General features: G+C 41.4%; 1 protein-coding gene across 1 annotated transcript; it reads right to left on the bottom strand.

Annotated features, from left to right (window-relative positions):
- Positions 1–3,645: 3,645 nt before the first annotated feature.
- Positions 3,646–17,708, bottom strand: LOC136431519 (carboxypeptidase N catalytic chain-like). The gene is made up of 10 exons (XM_066422923.1): positions 17,604–17,708; positions 16,852–17,157; positions 15,665–15,758; positions 14,564–14,663; positions 12,320–12,472; positions 11,665–11,782; positions 10,752–10,934; positions 10,000–10,139; positions 8,906–9,005; positions 3,646–3,811 (listed from the first exon to the last, which is right to left on the bottom strand). The coding sequence occupies exons 2-10, from the start codon at positions 17,084–17,086 to the stop codon at positions 3,672–3,674; spliced, it is 1,263 nt and encodes a 420-aa protein (XP_066279020.1). The 5' UTR covers positions 17,087–17,157; positions 17,604–17,708; the 3' UTR covers positions 3,646–3,671.
- Between the last annotated feature and the right edge of the window lie 524 nt (positions 17,709–18,232).

The following is an 18,232-nucleotide window of genomic DNA, read 5'->3' on the forward strand; positions in this document are numbered from 1 at the left end:
AACATGTCTCGTTTCTAACCCTGACGGTTTATTTAATCACCTATGGGGTGTCGTTAGTACAGTGTTAAACAAGAATCGGTCAGTTGTGTGTGTGTGACAGACAACTTGTACTTGGAATCGGGAGTTGTGTGTGTAAGATAAAAGTGGTACTGTGTTTGCGTTGGAGGCTGGAGTTGTGTGTGTGTGTGTATGTGTGTGTGTGTGTGTGTGTGTGTGTGTGTGTGTGTGTGCGTATGTGTGTGTGTGTGATAAAAGTGGTAATGTGTGTGCGTTAGAATCTAAAGATGTGTGTATGAGACAAGTGGTGCTGTGTGCATGCGTTAGAATAGGGAGCTGCGTGTGTGTCATCAGTGGCGATGTGTACGTGTTGCATGCCGTTTGTGTGTGTTTGTGTGTGTGTGTGTCTGGTGAGCACGAGTTGTGTGTGTGTATTTTTTATTTGCAACCCTTGGTTCTCGATACACGCCTACAAAGAAAACCACAATTGGTCCTCTAAGCGAATTGATTTGCATAGATTTTACGGAGTGTTAACAGGTTCAGACATGTGGTCAAAGGCTATTGGTCAAAGATCGAGGCTACGTGAATCCATTAGCTTCCTGCACACTTTCTTCTTGACAAGTCTTTAGTGACATATCATGTAATCTTAGCCAATATTTAATCAGTCGTGTTTGAGTGCATATATATAGTGAAAACTTACCCAACTCTCCAATTACAGCAACATTAACAGAACGTCTAGGAACACGAAGTAATATCTTACGGTAGTTAAGTAACACATTTTCTAAATCGGGAATCTCATAAGGCACATTGGGTTGTTTTAATGTTACATTTTGATTTAACAATACGTTTAATTGATATACAACATTTAGCTTATCAGTATATTTCCTAAATCGAACAAGAACAGGACGGATAGTTGACATATCAGTTTTCTTTCCAATACGGATAGCCCTGAGTATACAAGTATTTACTTCTGGTCCTAGTATCAGGGAAAGGATGTTATATACTTCTTCTCTACTATTTTCATTTGGATATTCCTTTATTCCGTTGAAGATGAGCTCATTTCCTTTAGAGTTTGTTCCCAGAAGTACGAGACTATTGAATAAATTTAGAACGAGAGAAATTGAGGGATTATGATTTGATGCCAGCAATGCTTTAAGTTTAAAAGAGGCCCGCAGTGCTTTAAAAGAGTCCTAAACTCTAGAAAGGAGTGTTATTTTCGACTAGATTATGTATTTATTAATACATAATCAGCCAACTTTTTACAGAATTGCCCCTATGGTGAATTACACAAGTTGTGTTTTGTGAAAAAATATGTAATTCACTAAACCCGTGCAGACCCTACCCATGTATTTCCTATACGTATACACATTTCCTTCATCGTGAATATTTTGGGCATAAATGAGAGGGGTAAAGCACAATAAGAAGACCAGTTGTTATTAAGATATAAAGGAACATATAACAAGACAAGTTTTTCCTAACGCCCCTGAAATTCTTTGTGTAACCTTACTTTTGTCAGGCCTTGTCATGTACATTGTATTCAGGCATAGGCTGGGGCTGTTTAATTTAATTGATAAGAAAATAGAGGATCACCTGGGGAATTTAGTAGAATACTGAATGCTTTTTGATGCGCACTGGACTAGTGGGTACTTAATCATATACTGTATTCATTTTTACTTCCTGAAATTATTATCTATTGGAAAATAACTCCCCCATCTGGAGTTTGGGACTCCTTTAACTCTAAGTTGTCTTTTGGCACGATGAAATGATCCAGATGGTGTTATGTCTACTCCTCAGTATGTATAACAGTTTGTGAAGTTTATCTTTTGTCCCTGTGATCGAAAGGGAGACCGTTTATTGTTACTAGCTCACCTAGTTTTGGAAAATATCATAACCTTGGGTTTTCCTCTATTAATGAATGAATGAAGACCTTTATTGCACACACTGAGTTCAGTACAGGTCACAACAGAAAACATCACAGTTTGCAAATACATACATATAAATCTACAATGATAAGCTAGCATTATGATGATTACGTTGTTTATGGAGGTTAATATGGCCTCTTCTCGCTTCTTAGTAATAGTGTAAATATAAGTACAGGTGTGTTTAATAGTCAAGGGTTTATCTAAAGCCATTAGAAACATCCGCTTTGTCAAGATGTATGAAATGGTGAAAACTACATTGTATTAGTTAATAAAGCACAGCTCTCTCTTCGTTGTATAAACTACATTCTACTAAAAGGTGTTGCTCGTCCTCAATCCTATCTAGATTACAATGTCTGCATATTAATTTAATAGTTTCCAGAAGGAACGAATTTTATCTAGTCTTTCGAGACATTGTTTCAGACCTGCCTCTGATTGTGAAACGAGCACAAGGTCATCTTCAGAGGAGGCTGCTTATGGAAGTATCTTTTAAGGTTAAAGGGTCGCATTAAGGTGATGTTAAATTGAATGTAGCTTGAAGGTCATTTACAAACAGATTAAAAAAAGTGGGCTCAGATTGCAACCTTGACGTACACCTCAAGATGATTTGAAGTAATCTGAGAGACCATGGGATGTCTTTACACAATATTTTATATTATTGTACATTGATTGAAGAATTTTGAGGACATTTCAACCTATACCTGAGGATAAGACTTTGTAGAATAAACAATTTCCACGCACAGAATCAAAGGCTTTTCTGAAGTCCACAAAGCATGTGTATAACTTTCCTCCGGTTACAGATAGATGTTTATCTATAGGAGTTTTCAGCAGAAAGATATTATCACTGTTCCGAAAGTCCTTTCTAAATCCAGACTGAAAGGGGGACAAAATATTTTGTTGTTTTCTAAAAGTCAATGTAGACGATTTCTTAGTGTTAGTGTGAATAATTTGCCGACACAGCTAGAAATGGCAATTCTTTTACAATTCGGGTTCAACACATTACCACTCTTATGTAATGGGACGAGAATGCTCTAATAACAGAACCGTTGAATATGTATTAATTATACAAGTATAAGGTATCAACTGAGAGTTAACCCAAAACTTGTACAAGTCATGTAATTGTAAATATTGTTTGAACCAAAAACATGACTATGTTACTTCTAGTCTTCCCTTCTTTCTCAGGAAGTAAAACGGGTGATTTAAGCTTGAAACGGGATTTTCATTGGGTACAGATTAGGAGTGGGTACCGGTACAAACAATTCAGGTCCGGTCCAGGTCCAGGTCCAGAGGGTCAGGTGCAGGTCCCGACCTGTACCTGTACCTGATTATAGTAGTGTCGCAGTACATCATATTTTGGAGAGCGAGACACACGCAAATAAATTAAAAGTCTCCAAACGTCATGTCTGGAACGATATAATTTCTTAGGTTTGCACTTTGTCTCAAAATTATAATTATACTCTTCTCGCCGTCTGTTTACTAATCCTTTAAGTGTTTCTAGGTATGATTCACAGCTAACGTCTTCGAAAACGAAGTTAAATCTGCTGTTTTGTATTTTCTTAGACCAGTTATGTGGCCGCCTGGTACTATGAATTTTCTAATCGGTCCATAGGCCGGTCCACTGATTTTATACGGACCGTTTTTTTTGGACCGGTCCATTAAGAAATACCGGTTTTGTACCGGTACACGGTACCGGTAACCACCCCTAGTACAGATCGTCTTGGTTGTACGACTCTATGAAACCACACGTGCTTTTCTTTAGACATCCATGATGAAGTTCAGAATGCGTGCTCTTTTAGTGGAGACCGTCACTTGTTTGGTTCTGGTGAGGCCGTTGTAAGAAGCAGTGACAGTGTAGGTACCAGGGACCAGCAATCTCCAGTAGTCACCGTCATTTGCTGCAAGCGACAAAGCACGTTAATCATAATGAAAGTTCATTGCAGATTCCTGCCTGTAGGCTAATGCAAGTACATGTACATGTAACACGGACTGAAAATGAGGAACAATGTAACATATGACTACTCTAGTCTTAGCTACTGACACTAAGTTCTAACTTAGTTCTTACTCAAGTTCTTTCGCACACAGGTAAGTTCTTGTACCGCCCTTTCTCAATTTCAAGGGAATGGGCACTAGTTCTGATTTTGCTAAATTTATTTATTTATTTATTTATTTATTTATTCTTTGGCTCAGGCCACGGGCCCATATTAAAAAAGGAACAACAGAGACAATGTACAAACATCTACGTAAAACAATAACGACAAAGATATTACATCAAGTAGTGTAGAAACGAGATGGCGGTAGTACTAGTCGACAATATTAGGGCCAATGCCCGCTAAGTGCAAAAACCTCAGAATTGCATAGCAGCTGGATTATACCGTTGGCAGACGCAAGGAGACGCGTCACAAATGAATGCGCCAACTTACGCCGCCTGGCGTCGAAGCTATCAACTCGACAGCTCGAGAAGAGTAAAGAGTTACTAGTACTCCTAGGCTGAGACATTAACATCTTAAAAGCGTCATGGTAAGCCACCCGGAGTCTCTGCATTGCACCTGCACTGTGGTTGGTCCACAGTTGTGCGCAGTACATAGCAGAGCACTGAGATATAAAAAGGATGCGCTTCACCTCTGCCGAGCATAGGAAGAATTTGCGGGAGAGAGAATTAGCTTTAGCGTAGAGCTGTCTAGTTATTTTTCGAATTGAATCGTCATCAGAAAGGTTGGGGGTAATTTGAAAACCCAAGTATGTGGCCGAGGGAACGTAGGCCAGAAGGGTACCGTATAACTCCACTGAGGGTGGCGCGCCATTCAAACGTAGGCGGGGGCATGGGAAATACATACAATTGGTTTTCTTATCACAAAATATGACATCATTATCAGCACCAAATGCCTCACATATACTAATTAACTTTTGTAAGGCTTTCGCTGAAGGACAGATAAGGCATATATCATCTGCATACATTAGGTGGTTTACGGAAACATTGCCAATAAAACAGCCCACTTTGGCACTGTTTAACTGGTCGCTGAGATCAGCCATATATATGTTGAATAAAATTGGAGACAATATGCTCCCCTGGGGAACACCGTTGCTGGAGCTGAAGCTATCAGACACGGTAGTCCCCCAGCGCACTCTGAAGGACAGCATATGAAACCAACATACGATGATACGTACTAAATATACAGGCACTCCTCTATTGAGCAGTTTGTTAAACAATGTATAGTGGTTAACACGATCGAAGGCTTTCGAAGCATCAAGAAAGCATACAAAGACTGGGGAGCCTCGACATTTAAAGTAAGAGATAACCTCTTTAAGGGCGAAGATGCACATATCAGTCCCGTGATGCTGTTTGAAGCCAAACTGGTTCGCTGGAGTAGATAAATAGCTTTCCATACGATCAAGAAGAATAGATTCAAACAGTTTAAACAGGGGACTGGAAATGGCAATCGGCCGGTAGTTGTTTTTGATTGAGGGGTTTAGATTTTGTTTTTTGATTAACGGGACAAGAACAACATTAAGCAGGACTGGGGGGATGTGGCCGTGAAGCAGCATGGCTGAGAATAACAGGGAGAGTAACGTGATCAGTCGAGGCCCCGCGTTCTTCAGGTGTTCGGCTGACAAACCATCTACGTCACAGGACTTCCCATTAGGGAGCCTGTTAATCGCTGCACATATTTCAAATACAGGTGTAAACATACCAGGGTCATAACTAACGCCTGCTTTGATAGTGTCGTCTACGTAGGACTTACAGGTACTGGCATTGACAGAGTTTAATAACGAACTGTAGCGTTGGCACTCTCTTAGAGAAAGCTTAAATTTGGCCCTAGTTGTTCTCATTAAGTTCCAAATGGCCCCGTACCTCGGTCGATTGTTATCGCACCATAAAAAGAAAGCATCTCGAGCTGCGGTATGGTATTCTTTAACGATAGAATTCCAACCAGGGATAACATGGGGAGTTGTGCCGCTCCGTGACGAAAGAGAGGTAGAAGCCGCACTTTTAAGGGCAGCGACTATCTCAGAGGTGAATTTATCAAGATCAGATCTATGTTCAATGTTACTACAATTAGGGTTTTGGCACAAAAGTGAATTAAAAGGCAGATTTATAGCGGATAACAGGCTGTCGGTGCAGGTCCTGAACCGCGCAAGGTCGTCAGGGGTTGCACGTTCCCACCTGATCCTGTTAGGTGGAGGAATTCCGGGATCAGCTGTGTTTGTAAACACAGCTGGTGCCGACTCCCAGGCAAATGAAACCCAGAGAGGGAAATGGTCTGATGAGACAAAGTCGTATAATACTCGCATTTCCGAGATGCTATCATGCATTGTGTCAGTACACAGACAATGGTCTAGCCAGGATGTTGTGCTGTGGGCATAGCTTACATACGTAAATGTTTTTTCAGAGAGCAATGCGATGTCGCTTAATATGAGGTTACAATCATGGCAGAAGGTTTGCAATAGGGGAGCAAATATGCCATCGGGGCGGGTATTAAGGTCGCCCAAAATACAGATATTTTCCGTATTGGCCTCTTGAATAATCGATTCTATTTTTCCTAATTTGTCCAAGTAGATGTCAATATTATTGTAACATTCCGTAGGCATATATACACATAACAGAAGTAAATCACTATTATTTACACTATTGGTAATCTTAACAGCTAGGAGTCTGTCATCTTCACACACAATACTCACATTGAAAGTTTTGCGCCACAAAACTGCGACACCGCCATAAGGACGCCCGCGCAGTAGGCCCCCACCCATGTCCATGGGCGAGGTGCCGTGCGCAATAAAGTCACTGTTCAAACCAGCAAGGAAATTCAAGTCATCTGGCATAAGCCAGTGTTCCTGGAGAAGGACAAAGTCAGAGACTTTACACAAGTCCTTAACAGCTTCGGCGGAGTTCTTGACAGAACGACAATTGAAAGATGATACCCTCAATGATTTCAGGTCGCTATCCGTGTTGGATGTGGCCGTCATTGTTCTGGTCTGAGGGAGGGACGTTTGCTGTGAAACCGTCTAACCAGGACACCACAGGGCCAAAAGGATGGTGACAGGACTTCCTCAGTAGCATCAGTGTCCACGGATACGTGGAAGGAAGTGTAGGAGTCAAACTTAGTGGGAAGGCTCGAACAGGACAGCGTCCAGTCTTGCGACAAGTTGTCGCGCAGGTACTGTTCAACATCTTTCGGCTCAGTGTCGGGTCCCAGACGCGTTACAAAGACCTCGGTGGGCCTGGCCTTGGCCGTCAACAGGGTAGAGGGCTTGTTGCCCGTGCCGACTATAGCTCTGGATTTAGTTTTTTTTCGTTTGACTACACTAAATCCGTCCGTGTCAGGAGCCGTAGGGACGCTAGATCTGCGGCGTCGACGAGGCGAGTGGGACGCCGAGGCGAGAGACTTGGGCTTTGTATTATCACCTTGACCTTGGGCGTGTACTTGGGCGGGTCCTTGGGATTTCTTCGTTGCCAAGGGATGCCCGGTCTGTTGGGGGTAGTTGTCAGACACCACGTCGGCGAAGGTGGCATTACGTGGCGTCGGCACAGTTTGTGATGCCGACAACCTCATGTTCTTAAGGTCGGCGATTTCTCGGCGAAGGGTTGCAAGTTCTGCCTGCACTTTCATATTGTCGATGGTAGAGGCCCTGACGACTTTCATTTCCTGTCGCATTAGCTGAACCTCCTGAAGACACAATGTGAAGTCCGTGTGTTCCAGCGTTACAACAGGAAGTCTGAGGGATGCAGACGCAAATGTCGGAAGCGTAAGCGGGTCAGCGGAGTGAAGAACCCGCAAAATGTCGGACATGTTTGTGACAGACTTGTTGTTGCCTTGGCGTTTCTTATTACGTTCGCTGGGCTTGCATGTGTCAAACACTAACTTCTTAGCAACTTCAATCTCCTCCTCGGAATAAGTCTCCAGGCACAGTTTGGAGACAATGTCGCCGGGCATCTTATCCATCTTGTTAACGACGAAGCACAACAGGTCGTTAATGAAGATATGTTTGGACTCACCATGCGAGGTAGGGGCTGCAGGTGGGAAGCGCTTGTTGTTACATCTTTGGCACAGAATTAAATCCCCTTGGCGGGTCTCAGCCCCGGTGCTGCGACAGTCCTCACAGGTAGGCATACTTGTGATGGGGAGGGGGGCTATCTCGTACACGCTCAGTGTGACGCCCTGTGTAACACGTAACAGATATACGAAAGAATCTGCCTCACAGACCTTGTTATTCTACGTAGAAGTGTAGTCTACGCCTAAAACACTCCGCGTTGTTACTCTGTATCAAACAAGGAGGCTGAGATCTCAATAATTTGAGAAAGGCAAATAACTCGCGCTGCATTTGTGACAAAGGTCAGCCATCTTGTCGGCCATCTTGATTTCGACGCAGAGCGTAAATCAAAATCTAATTCTGAATATTTTTCCATGGTATAAGTTGTTTTGCGTGTTTTATAAAACCTTAGCTTACCAGTATTAAGAGTCAAATTGTGACAGAAAGTTAATGTTAGCCTATCTTCATACATGGGGAGCTATATGCAACTTTGCATAAAACTAATGTCATGAAACTTATGCCATGAGACATGACATTGTATTTTCGTGCTGTGAATAGATAAATCATGTTTGTACGTCATTTTCCAAGCGAATTTCTTTTATCACAATCCTTAACCACGGTCAATTTCCTCATTGACGTTTTATTCATCTGGGAGCACTGCCACTACTTACCGCATGGGGGCGTTGTAACAAAGAGAATGCGGTTCCAAACATATGACTCTGTCCCTTTATTCATCTGGTTGCACTGCCACTAGTTACCGCATGGGGGCTTTGTAACAAAGAGAATGCGCTTCGAAACATATGACTCTGTCCCTCTCGTCTCGGTTCAAGGCTGTAGATTTTCTACTCAGATTGCCACCCTATTTGAACCACTTTGTGCGCTACTGTCCTCTCTTTCTATCACCTTGCCCCCTCCCAGTCTATCATACAGTTGTTTCTAATAATGTTACGACTGACACATACCAGTTGTGACGTAATGATTGATCCCATCCACGTGAATGGTCGCTCCCTCAATTGGATCAAGGTTACGGTCCAATACGAAGCCCTTTATGCCTTTGTGAGCCTGTGGAAAAAATATATTATGTAGACCATGTACGAGCCGATACTACATGAAACATTGAAGCTAACATAACTTTTCTACAAGTTAGTCCACCTGGACAGACACCATTGTTGAGTAAAGAAAATTATATTCGAGTCAGGATCTAGCCTCTGACTTATGCGTGGGTCACATTTCCAGAAAACGGGGCCCGGCCGAAAAATACAATACAGATAAGATACAACAAAGCACAGGAAACGTGAAAAATATTACTTCTTACAATAACTTATGTAATATATTCTTGATATTAAGTTCCTATTATTTGTTTTCAAACACAGTGGATTTGTACGCCTTCATGTGTGGTTTATTGTGCTTTGTGAAAGTTTGTCTTGAACTTTGAATATTGTTCCAAGGGCTAACCCTTTGTAAAAGCCTTCGGCTAGTTGGGCAGCTCTGTCTTTTTTACAGCCAAAAAAATAAATCAAATCAAATCAAGTTACAGTCAAGGGTGACACCGTGCGATTTCAAGATGAAATGCATTTACTGAAAGCGTCAAAGTTTTGCTTTCTCCTCCCATTACTTCGGAAGATATATGCTGTACTTCCCGGCTTGGAAATGTGACCCTAGCATAAATTTCACCTCTAACCGCCCTTCCACTGGATATGCCCATAGAAGATTGATTATCGACTTGTCTGAATCTTGGAAGGCTACCACTTTGTTTTATTACTTTTCATCGTTTTTCATAACTTATTTCAACAGTGACACGTAGAGAGAACAATATACAAATTTTTACACCTAGGTGGAGTGAGGAAAGTCGTGTAAAGTGCCTTTCTCAAGAGCAAAACATCAGTGGCGTGAGGGGATTCGAACTCGGGACCGCTGGGTTCCAGGCCGAACACCCTGCCGTTACACCACATGACCCCGTGATTTGCTGTCACTCACACCAAGAGAAACAAACACATCAACTATTTACTACATAACAATACCTCTGTTTTCACGGAGGTAATGAAATCAACGTTACCTCCTCGATGTAAGCAATCAGTGCCTTTCTGTTGTTTCTCCACTCTGTCGGAAGAGCGCCTTCTGGCGGGAATTTGTCGCACGACAGTTCCAGAGTGATTTCGAAACAGTTGGTGTGCAGGTAGTTAAAATCTTGCATTCCTAGAAACAGTGCAAAAAATGTGTAAATGCTGATTATTCTCTTTTATCACGTACTGCCCGTGTATTTCATTCAGGAAACTAGAAGCAAGGTTATGATTGACAGGAATGATTTTTAATAATGTTCGAATGGGCTATATGATCATATCATTACACCCTTTTCCTATGGGTATATGCTGACATACCATTATAAATATTATTGATCTGAATAGTCACCGCAAGGGTTGTTATTGTCATAATTTAGAAATATTTTCAATTTATTGTAATTATTTGTGTAAATCATCTAATTGAATTGAAATAAATTCATATTTCAATATCCAATCTTTTAGAAAAAAATTGGAACTATTGTCAGTCAGATTTTCTTTTATTAGAAATGTTTCAAAATTATTACAAATATTATCATAAAACCCTCTTGGTGACTTGATTTGATTTTTTGATTTGATTTATTTGGCTGTAAAAAGTACAGCCAGGGCTACCCAACTAGCCAAAGGCTAGTACAAAGGGTTAGCCCTGGTAACAGTATTCATTACAAACGTTCACAGAGTTCATTACAAACGTTAACAAAGCACACTTGGAATGGACTCTATCTACTTCTTTGTAGCCTTGCATACTCACCTCCAGCGACCGAGTACCAAGCGGCTCCGTTTGTGATGCCGCCTTGGCTGCCAAAATCCGAGTGCCCTTCGCAGCCTGAGTCTGGCAGTGACATTGTCCTGTGAACGTTAGCGTAGGTAGCGGCAAGCTGACGGAAGACGGCATCATCGGGCGCACGAGCGTAGACACCACGCTGCGAGCCGCCTAATGTTCAAGAGAGGCATACTGTGATTGGCTACAATGATTAACAACGGTGAACTTTATTCGCGGTTCCGAATACGCATGTGCGTTTCCAAAGGTAAAGGCCCATGAAAGGTAAACAAAACCCGTCTGGGTGTTCTTATGCAAATTTAGACAATGTCGATATGAGAACTGTTTACAAGCCGAGGGCCTTCACCTTTGACACTGCACATGCGTAATAAGTACCGCGAATGGGCTTATCGGATGCAACTGAAAAAAGGTTAAAGTAATCTGCCAAATGCAATTACTCGAAAGCACCTGAACGAGATTTTAAAACAGACATTTTAGACAACATCCGCCATCCTTCATCATCGTAAAAGTAATCCGTTTGTTTTGTTTTGTTTTGTTGTGCACGAGTTTCCAGTTTTGCGCCGCCATTTGCCCTTTGACCTAAAATGGCGGCGTGAAACTGGAAACTCGTGTATTGAACCTTATTACAAAACAGTGAATATACACAAGCATCTGAGCCAGGCTGATTTGCATTTGCACTTCTGTATTTCCCTATAGTTTCTGCAGTTCTTCAACTGTGATCATATGTATCCTCCATTTAGTAAATACGCACTTTGCTACCTTCAAGAGGTATGGGTTACACCAATTTACATTTGTGAAATTAGTTTCTCTTTCTCTTTAGTTTCTCAAACCGTTGAAACTTTTAGGGTTACAAATGAGACGTGTTAGACTAAGAATGCAGTACCTTTACTTTGATCGTAAGGGTAATTTGCTAACAGTGCTCCGTCGTGTAAATTGGCGCTGATGACGAACGGATACCGTTTTATCCATCTGATGACTGCCTCCGTTTCTGGAGCCACATTCTGTACAAAGAACAAGAAATTAAAATTCATTACAAAAAAGCCCAAAGACAACTACCTGCCAAAGGTTTAGAAGTAATTTTGTTGCCTTCCGCGGGGCAAATATGATTGGAGTTATACTCGCCACTAGGGGGCGCTGCGACGAGAATGCGGTTCCAAACGTGAATGGGTTTGTATCCCCGCTCGCCCCTTGTTTATGACAGGTGTACTCACGTTTGGTACCGCATGTGTCCCCTGGTTTTGTGTAAAGAAACCAATTACAGAGAGATAGCTTTTCACCAAGACTCAATTACAGTTGTTTCCGCCTAACAATGATGTGTACAGCATTCTTTGTGTATGTTCACTGTGACGTCAAAGATAATCAAGTTTTAATCAAATTACTTTGCAAAAGAAATAGTCAGTGCGAATAATAAGGAAGGAAGGAAGGAAGGAAGGAAGGAAGGAAGGAAGGAAGGAAGGAAGGAAGGAAGGAAGGAAGGAAGGAAGGAAGGAAGGAAGGAAGGAAGGAAGGAAGGAAGGAAGGAAGGAAGGAACACGTACCCTCTTCCAGTAGCTGTTTGGAATAGGGATGTGGTCAGTAGGGCCGCCATGTTGCTCGCTGTTGTAGGCGATGGTGTTGAGTGCTGGGAAGTTTCTGTTGAGGTCGATGCCCTGGACGTTCTCACGACCATTATTCCAGCGGTTACCTGGACCCTAACAAGCGAACAGTACTTGCGTTATTAGTATTCGCGGCGAACTTAAAGCCACGTAAAACATTTTGCCCAATACTGTATCGGTATTTGACTATAGCGCTGCGGCGAACTTAAAACCACCGCAAACACTCCATTTTCGTCTTAGCGCGAAATAACAACCACGCGAACTTTAATGCATTTACAGTATGTAGTTTACACTAATTTTGATATCTAAAAGCTAGCGTGTGTTAGGCAGATACAAAACAAACATGTTGTCATCTTCACAATTTTGAAAGAAACAAGTTATTTAAAGATAGATAAAAGATAAGTCTCCGAGATATCTCCACATTTTTTCACATCATACTAGTTTCGAATTGTCTTTCTGCTAAGATCTTCCGACTTATTTATTCATCCGAAAAAAAGACCTCAATATCATCAATGGCTGAAAAAGATATAGGATCATAGTTAATATTTTCCTTTGTCTTCGATCTGGAACGTATACGTTGTATACTGTTGTTTGTTTTGATTTAGATTAGCCTTCATATTGATCTACATAAAGTTATTAGCATGATTTTACGATGTAATCCAAGGAAAGAAATAAACATGTAATTGGAATGAAAAACTTGAACGTAGTAACTTGAATGTTCAGCTGTGTTGGTAAGTTGACCTGTAATTTCTCTTTTTCGTTCTTGGAAATTACAGTTCAACGTCGATAGAAAAATTGAAAGGTGTTTGCTTGTTTGCCTTATGTTCACAATGATAACAAAAGCTATCCACCACTCAAAAATTACGACCATAGTACATCCAGAACTTGAGTCAAGAACTTTGAAGTCCCGTTGCAGTACTTTAGGTAGCCGCTAGATGGCTCATTATCGAACTTGATCTTCATTTTCCCCAATCCCCACCAACCTATTAAATTTCATCACGATCCATCCAATGCCTATCGAGTAATACGACCAACAAACAAACCGACAAACACAAAAGGTCCACTGCATCACCGAAGAAACCCGCCAGAAGGCCCATCTTCGACCTTGACTTTTGTACCCCAACAAAAATCACCAACATTCATCCATGGCATCAAGAGTTATATCGCAAACACCATCACTCCACAAATGAAGACAAGAGTTCCACGACCTCATATCTCCATGAACAATTCTATTCATGCAAATGACATACACATTTGCATTATATATGCTTAGACATAAACACCTTTTCTAACTTACACACGTTGCAATATTGACAGGCCTATAATTTATGAATTAGGTGAATTATGGTGTTTTGAATTAATTATGCAAATCAGGAGTTTATTTGCATAATTGGTATCTGTTGATGCTTCACTTTCCATAAACTACATATGTTACATTTATTAGAGTCTAATAATGGAAAACACTGCAAATATATATTTTCCTCCTTAGCTATGCAAATTAAGTCTCAATTAGCATAATTGGTATCTGGTGATGATCCACTTTACATAAACTACATACGTTACATGTATTTGAGTCTGATAATGGAAAACACTGCAAATATAGATTTTCCTCATTAGCTATGCAAATTAAGTCCAATTAGCATAATTTGCACTTCAGTGTGTATATCTCTATCTAAGCTATCTGCATTTTAAATATCATGGAAATCCGTTGTTCCTTTGTTCAGTTATTCTCCTTAGAAGATTTTCACAAAAACGTCCCTGCAGTTCCAGGGGAAGCTGCTAGGGGGCCCAAACCTACACCACTTCTTTATACATCACAAGCTATCTGCCACCTAAAAGTCAAGACAACAGCACATCCAGGTCAAAAGATACAAAAATTGAAGTTCTGCTGCAGTACCAAGGTCACATACCAGTGGGCCCAAAATCGATCTTGAATTTCGGCTTCACAACACCTGCCCACATACCAAATACCATCGTAATCCATTAAGATTCCTGAGTAATACTGACTACAGTAGTGCGGAAACACAAACAGACATACAAACAGACAAACAAACAAACACACACACACACAGACACAGACACACCCAAAACTATATCTCCATTTGTCATGGAGATAGATATAACCTTCTGCCTACAACGAAGGCAACAACATACGAGAGAATTTATGACTTTGAGCTAGACTCTAACCTTTCGTGCTGCTATTTCGTATCCGTCTGGGTTCATGGAGGCGAGGATATGGATTCGGGTGGATTTGATCAGTCGCTTCACTCGCCAGACACTTTTAAAACTGGAGGATATGTTCAGAGTATAACTTTGATTTAGAGAAAAAACACATCTATAGCAAACTGATTGTTCTACATATCCCATTTGTTGTGAGGTAATGTGTCAGACTGCTTTATGCCGGTCATTGTTTTTCAGCTTAATTAATCAAAATGAATGTGAAAATTTACATAAAATTATATTAGTTGCTTTTCTGTTCAAATAAAGAAGTATATTTCATTTAAGGAAAATAACGTTCTTTTGACACAACCTATAGGTAGCGAAAATCTAAATTGCCAACTCCAAGGTATAGGTAGAACCAGAGTGACATGCACTACTCCTTGCCGCATGGTGGCGTTGCGGCAGGAATAGGCATATGGTCCCATGCACGCGTTACTGAGTGTATATCCCCGACATATTTTTTAATGACTAGTGTGAAATTACAGAAAGCCTTTTTCCGTGAACATTTTCATCAGGTTGGTGATTGTAAGTGATGATAAAGTTAGAAATCATACACTACAAAGTTTTGTTGAAGACCGACGTTGCGGTAAACGTCTGTCAAATACTCGGGCCAATTCTGGCTGGTTCTGCAAGCTTGGTGTCGCTGCTAACAAATGCTGTCCAAACGATAATGTGCGTTTGTTTTCTTCTCTGAAACGTCGGCGAGGTAAATTGTCTCTAGGCGTTATCACAAGAACATTTAGTTTCCTCTGACATACGACGCTCGTTCTCATTTAAATGTACACATTTTGTAATCTCCGTTACCGATTGAAATAAGACGTTCCTGGCATTAGGATATGCCACATATAAGATGACAAACTGTAGTTTTTATTACGGCTTAAAACTTTTCTAGCTTTTAAAAACGGCAGTTGCGTACCTTATATGTGGCATATGTTAATGTCAGGAACGTCTTAATTCTAACGGTAACGGAGATTACAAAATGTGCACACTAAAATGAGAACGAGCGACGATTCTGATGAAGCTTCGTACATTTCGTTTCTTGCTATTAAGATGAATATTCATGCCTACCTGTTACACAGATACTGCATGAAGAGGAGTAACATCTCTCGCCCGGTCACCTCGTTCCCGTGCATGTTGGCCACGTACTTGACTTCCGGTTCGCCTGTGGTGGGAAAACCGGATGTGAATATGCCCTACCGTTTACACCACAGACCAACTTTACAATGTAAATTTCAAATCAGCACTCCATGGATTTTCTTGGCTTCTGATTTCCGGACCCCTTGCATGTTTACATTAGGAGGTCTTGTCAGGAAAAAGCGACAAATCCTTGTATACGTCCAGTATAAACCTTTCAAGTCGTGCAAGCTTGCCTCGATGAAATGTCATTGATAACAAAAAGAAAACCAGTTGTACTGAAATACATGGAATTGTTGAACTGATTTCTTTTGATGGAAGAAACAAATGTCATTCTTGTTCTTGCGGTAGGCTCTAATAGTCTTTTTCTTTGCTTCGTTCCGATATTTAATTAGCAGTTAAGCACGTTGTGGCAAAACCAACCACTGACACGGGGATTTAAGCCCCCATCTCACTGGACCCGCAGCACGTTGGCGGCTTCACTGTGTCGTAAGTTGGATTTGTGTTACCCTTGACTTTGATTCTTTATGATGGGAATATCATGCAAAATGTATAATTAAAAAGACAACAAAGCGTACAGAGCGTAAAAAAGATTCGTTTTTATCGATGAAATTCGTTTAGCGCGCTGTCAAATCGCTGGGTCACAGCGTGGTCACCAAAGTGCCGCAGGTCCCCTGAGATTGGTTCTAAAGACAATTTTGTCCGTAATTACAAGACTATAGAATTTTGTACGACACATATATTATATGCATCCCACTACTAACCCCAAAATGCCATCAGTTTGCGACGACTATAAACTGGAGACATGTCCCCACAAATTTACTATCATTTTTGAACTTGACGATCTGATATCTCACCTGTACCTGGTTCGTGGGTTCCAGGGTTGTCCGAAAACTCGATGACCGTCAGGTTCCGTCCTTGTAGAAATTAAAACTTGAAGATATCCCACCTAGTACGTGAACTCCAGGGTTGTCCGAAAACTCGGTGACTGTCAGGTTCCGTCCTTGTATAAAATAAAGCTTGAAGATATCTCACCTGGTTCGTAGGTTCCAGGGTTGTCCGAAAACTCGATGACCGTCAGGTTCCGTCCTTGTATAAAATAAAACTTGAAGATATCTTACCTGGTTCGTGGGTTCCAGGGTTGTCCGAAAACTCGATGACCGTCAGGTTCCGTCCTTGGACACTCCGCCCGATGTTGTACACCCTGCTGATGTCCGGGCAGGCCGAGTGGGTCTCTGCGATGATTCTCTGCAGGTCTTCATACCGGTGATGGGCGAACTCGTAAGGTAGCCCGACTCCAAGTGTTGTGTGTATGGTCAGCAGAACTAAGGAAAGCCTGAGCCATAGGTCTGCCATGTCGGGCCGTTGTAGCCTTCGTTCGAAGGATACCTCTACAGATGAGATTTGCCGACCATCGTGTCAGGATGCTAAATATAATTCAAGAAGAAAGTGGTGAATCTATTGGCCTACTCTGCCATATCATGAACATTTCTCTATGCATGTAACTTACACACATCTACTAGCCGGTTTTGCAGAAGGGGGGGGGGGGGGGGTGACTTACCGTGAATTAAGTGGCATATACCTCAGATTTCGAAACATTACTACAAACTACGTTGATGAAGGTTAGACATCCTAGTAATAAGATACGCCAAAAATAGTTACTCAAGCAACTGGATAAAATTTTGAACATAACTACAAACTATTATGATAAAATGGCAATATGGAGGCTTTTTCAGCCTACATGTTTTTGGCTTTTGCCGCCACAAAAACACTACATTGAGTAAATTTTAAACACAACGCTGATACTGGGTAGCATTTTCAGCATATATACATAGCAGTCTGAGCTTGAATATTCAATGAACAAAGGTCTTACCCATGGCGAAACAAACTTGTCTGTTCAATGCGGTGATGAAGTAATTTTGAGGTCGCGTCAGACTACTTTGAGAAGAACTGACTACAGCTAAATTAAACCACGAAAGAAAATGGCGGACAGCAAGTTGATAAACCGGATCATCCAGTCGAAACTGTGGAGTTCTAATTACTCATGGAAACATAAGTCACCATGTAGATTTTTCATTATTGGGCCACAGAAATGCGTTGCTCCCTGTGTCTTTGGAGACATTCCTTTATAGTTCAACTGGTAACAGCCTCATGTTTCCAATTAGTTGCTAACTGGAATCCGCGGTTCAATCCTGGGTCAGAACATTTCAGCTGGGGCTGCACATGTTTTCGGCAGGGACGTAAATGGGGTCCCGCGTTAGATGATCATGGGGGCCCTCGGGAAAGGGCTAGCAACCCATTTCTGTAAAATATGCCCTTCTACTGAGACAGCAAGGGAATTTGATGACCTACGTGCCACTAGACACTACATGGTGAATAGCAGCAATAACCCTGTATCTCCAAGCAGATGTAGAGTCTGGCTCTGTGTTTTGAAAGCAATGCGGGCAACTAGAAAGGCGCGTCAAAGTGCGTCTAGATCTCACAAATCTGCTTGATCCTTGG

The sequence above is a fragment of the Branchiostoma lanceolatum genome, chromosome 3 (genome assembly GCF_035083965.1).
Source record: "Branchiostoma lanceolatum isolate klBraLanc5 chromosome 3, klBraLanc5.hap2, whole genome shotgun sequence".
Lineage (NCBI taxonomy): Eukaryota > Metazoa > Chordata > Leptocardii > Amphioxiformes > Branchiostomatidae > Branchiostoma > Branchiostoma lanceolatum.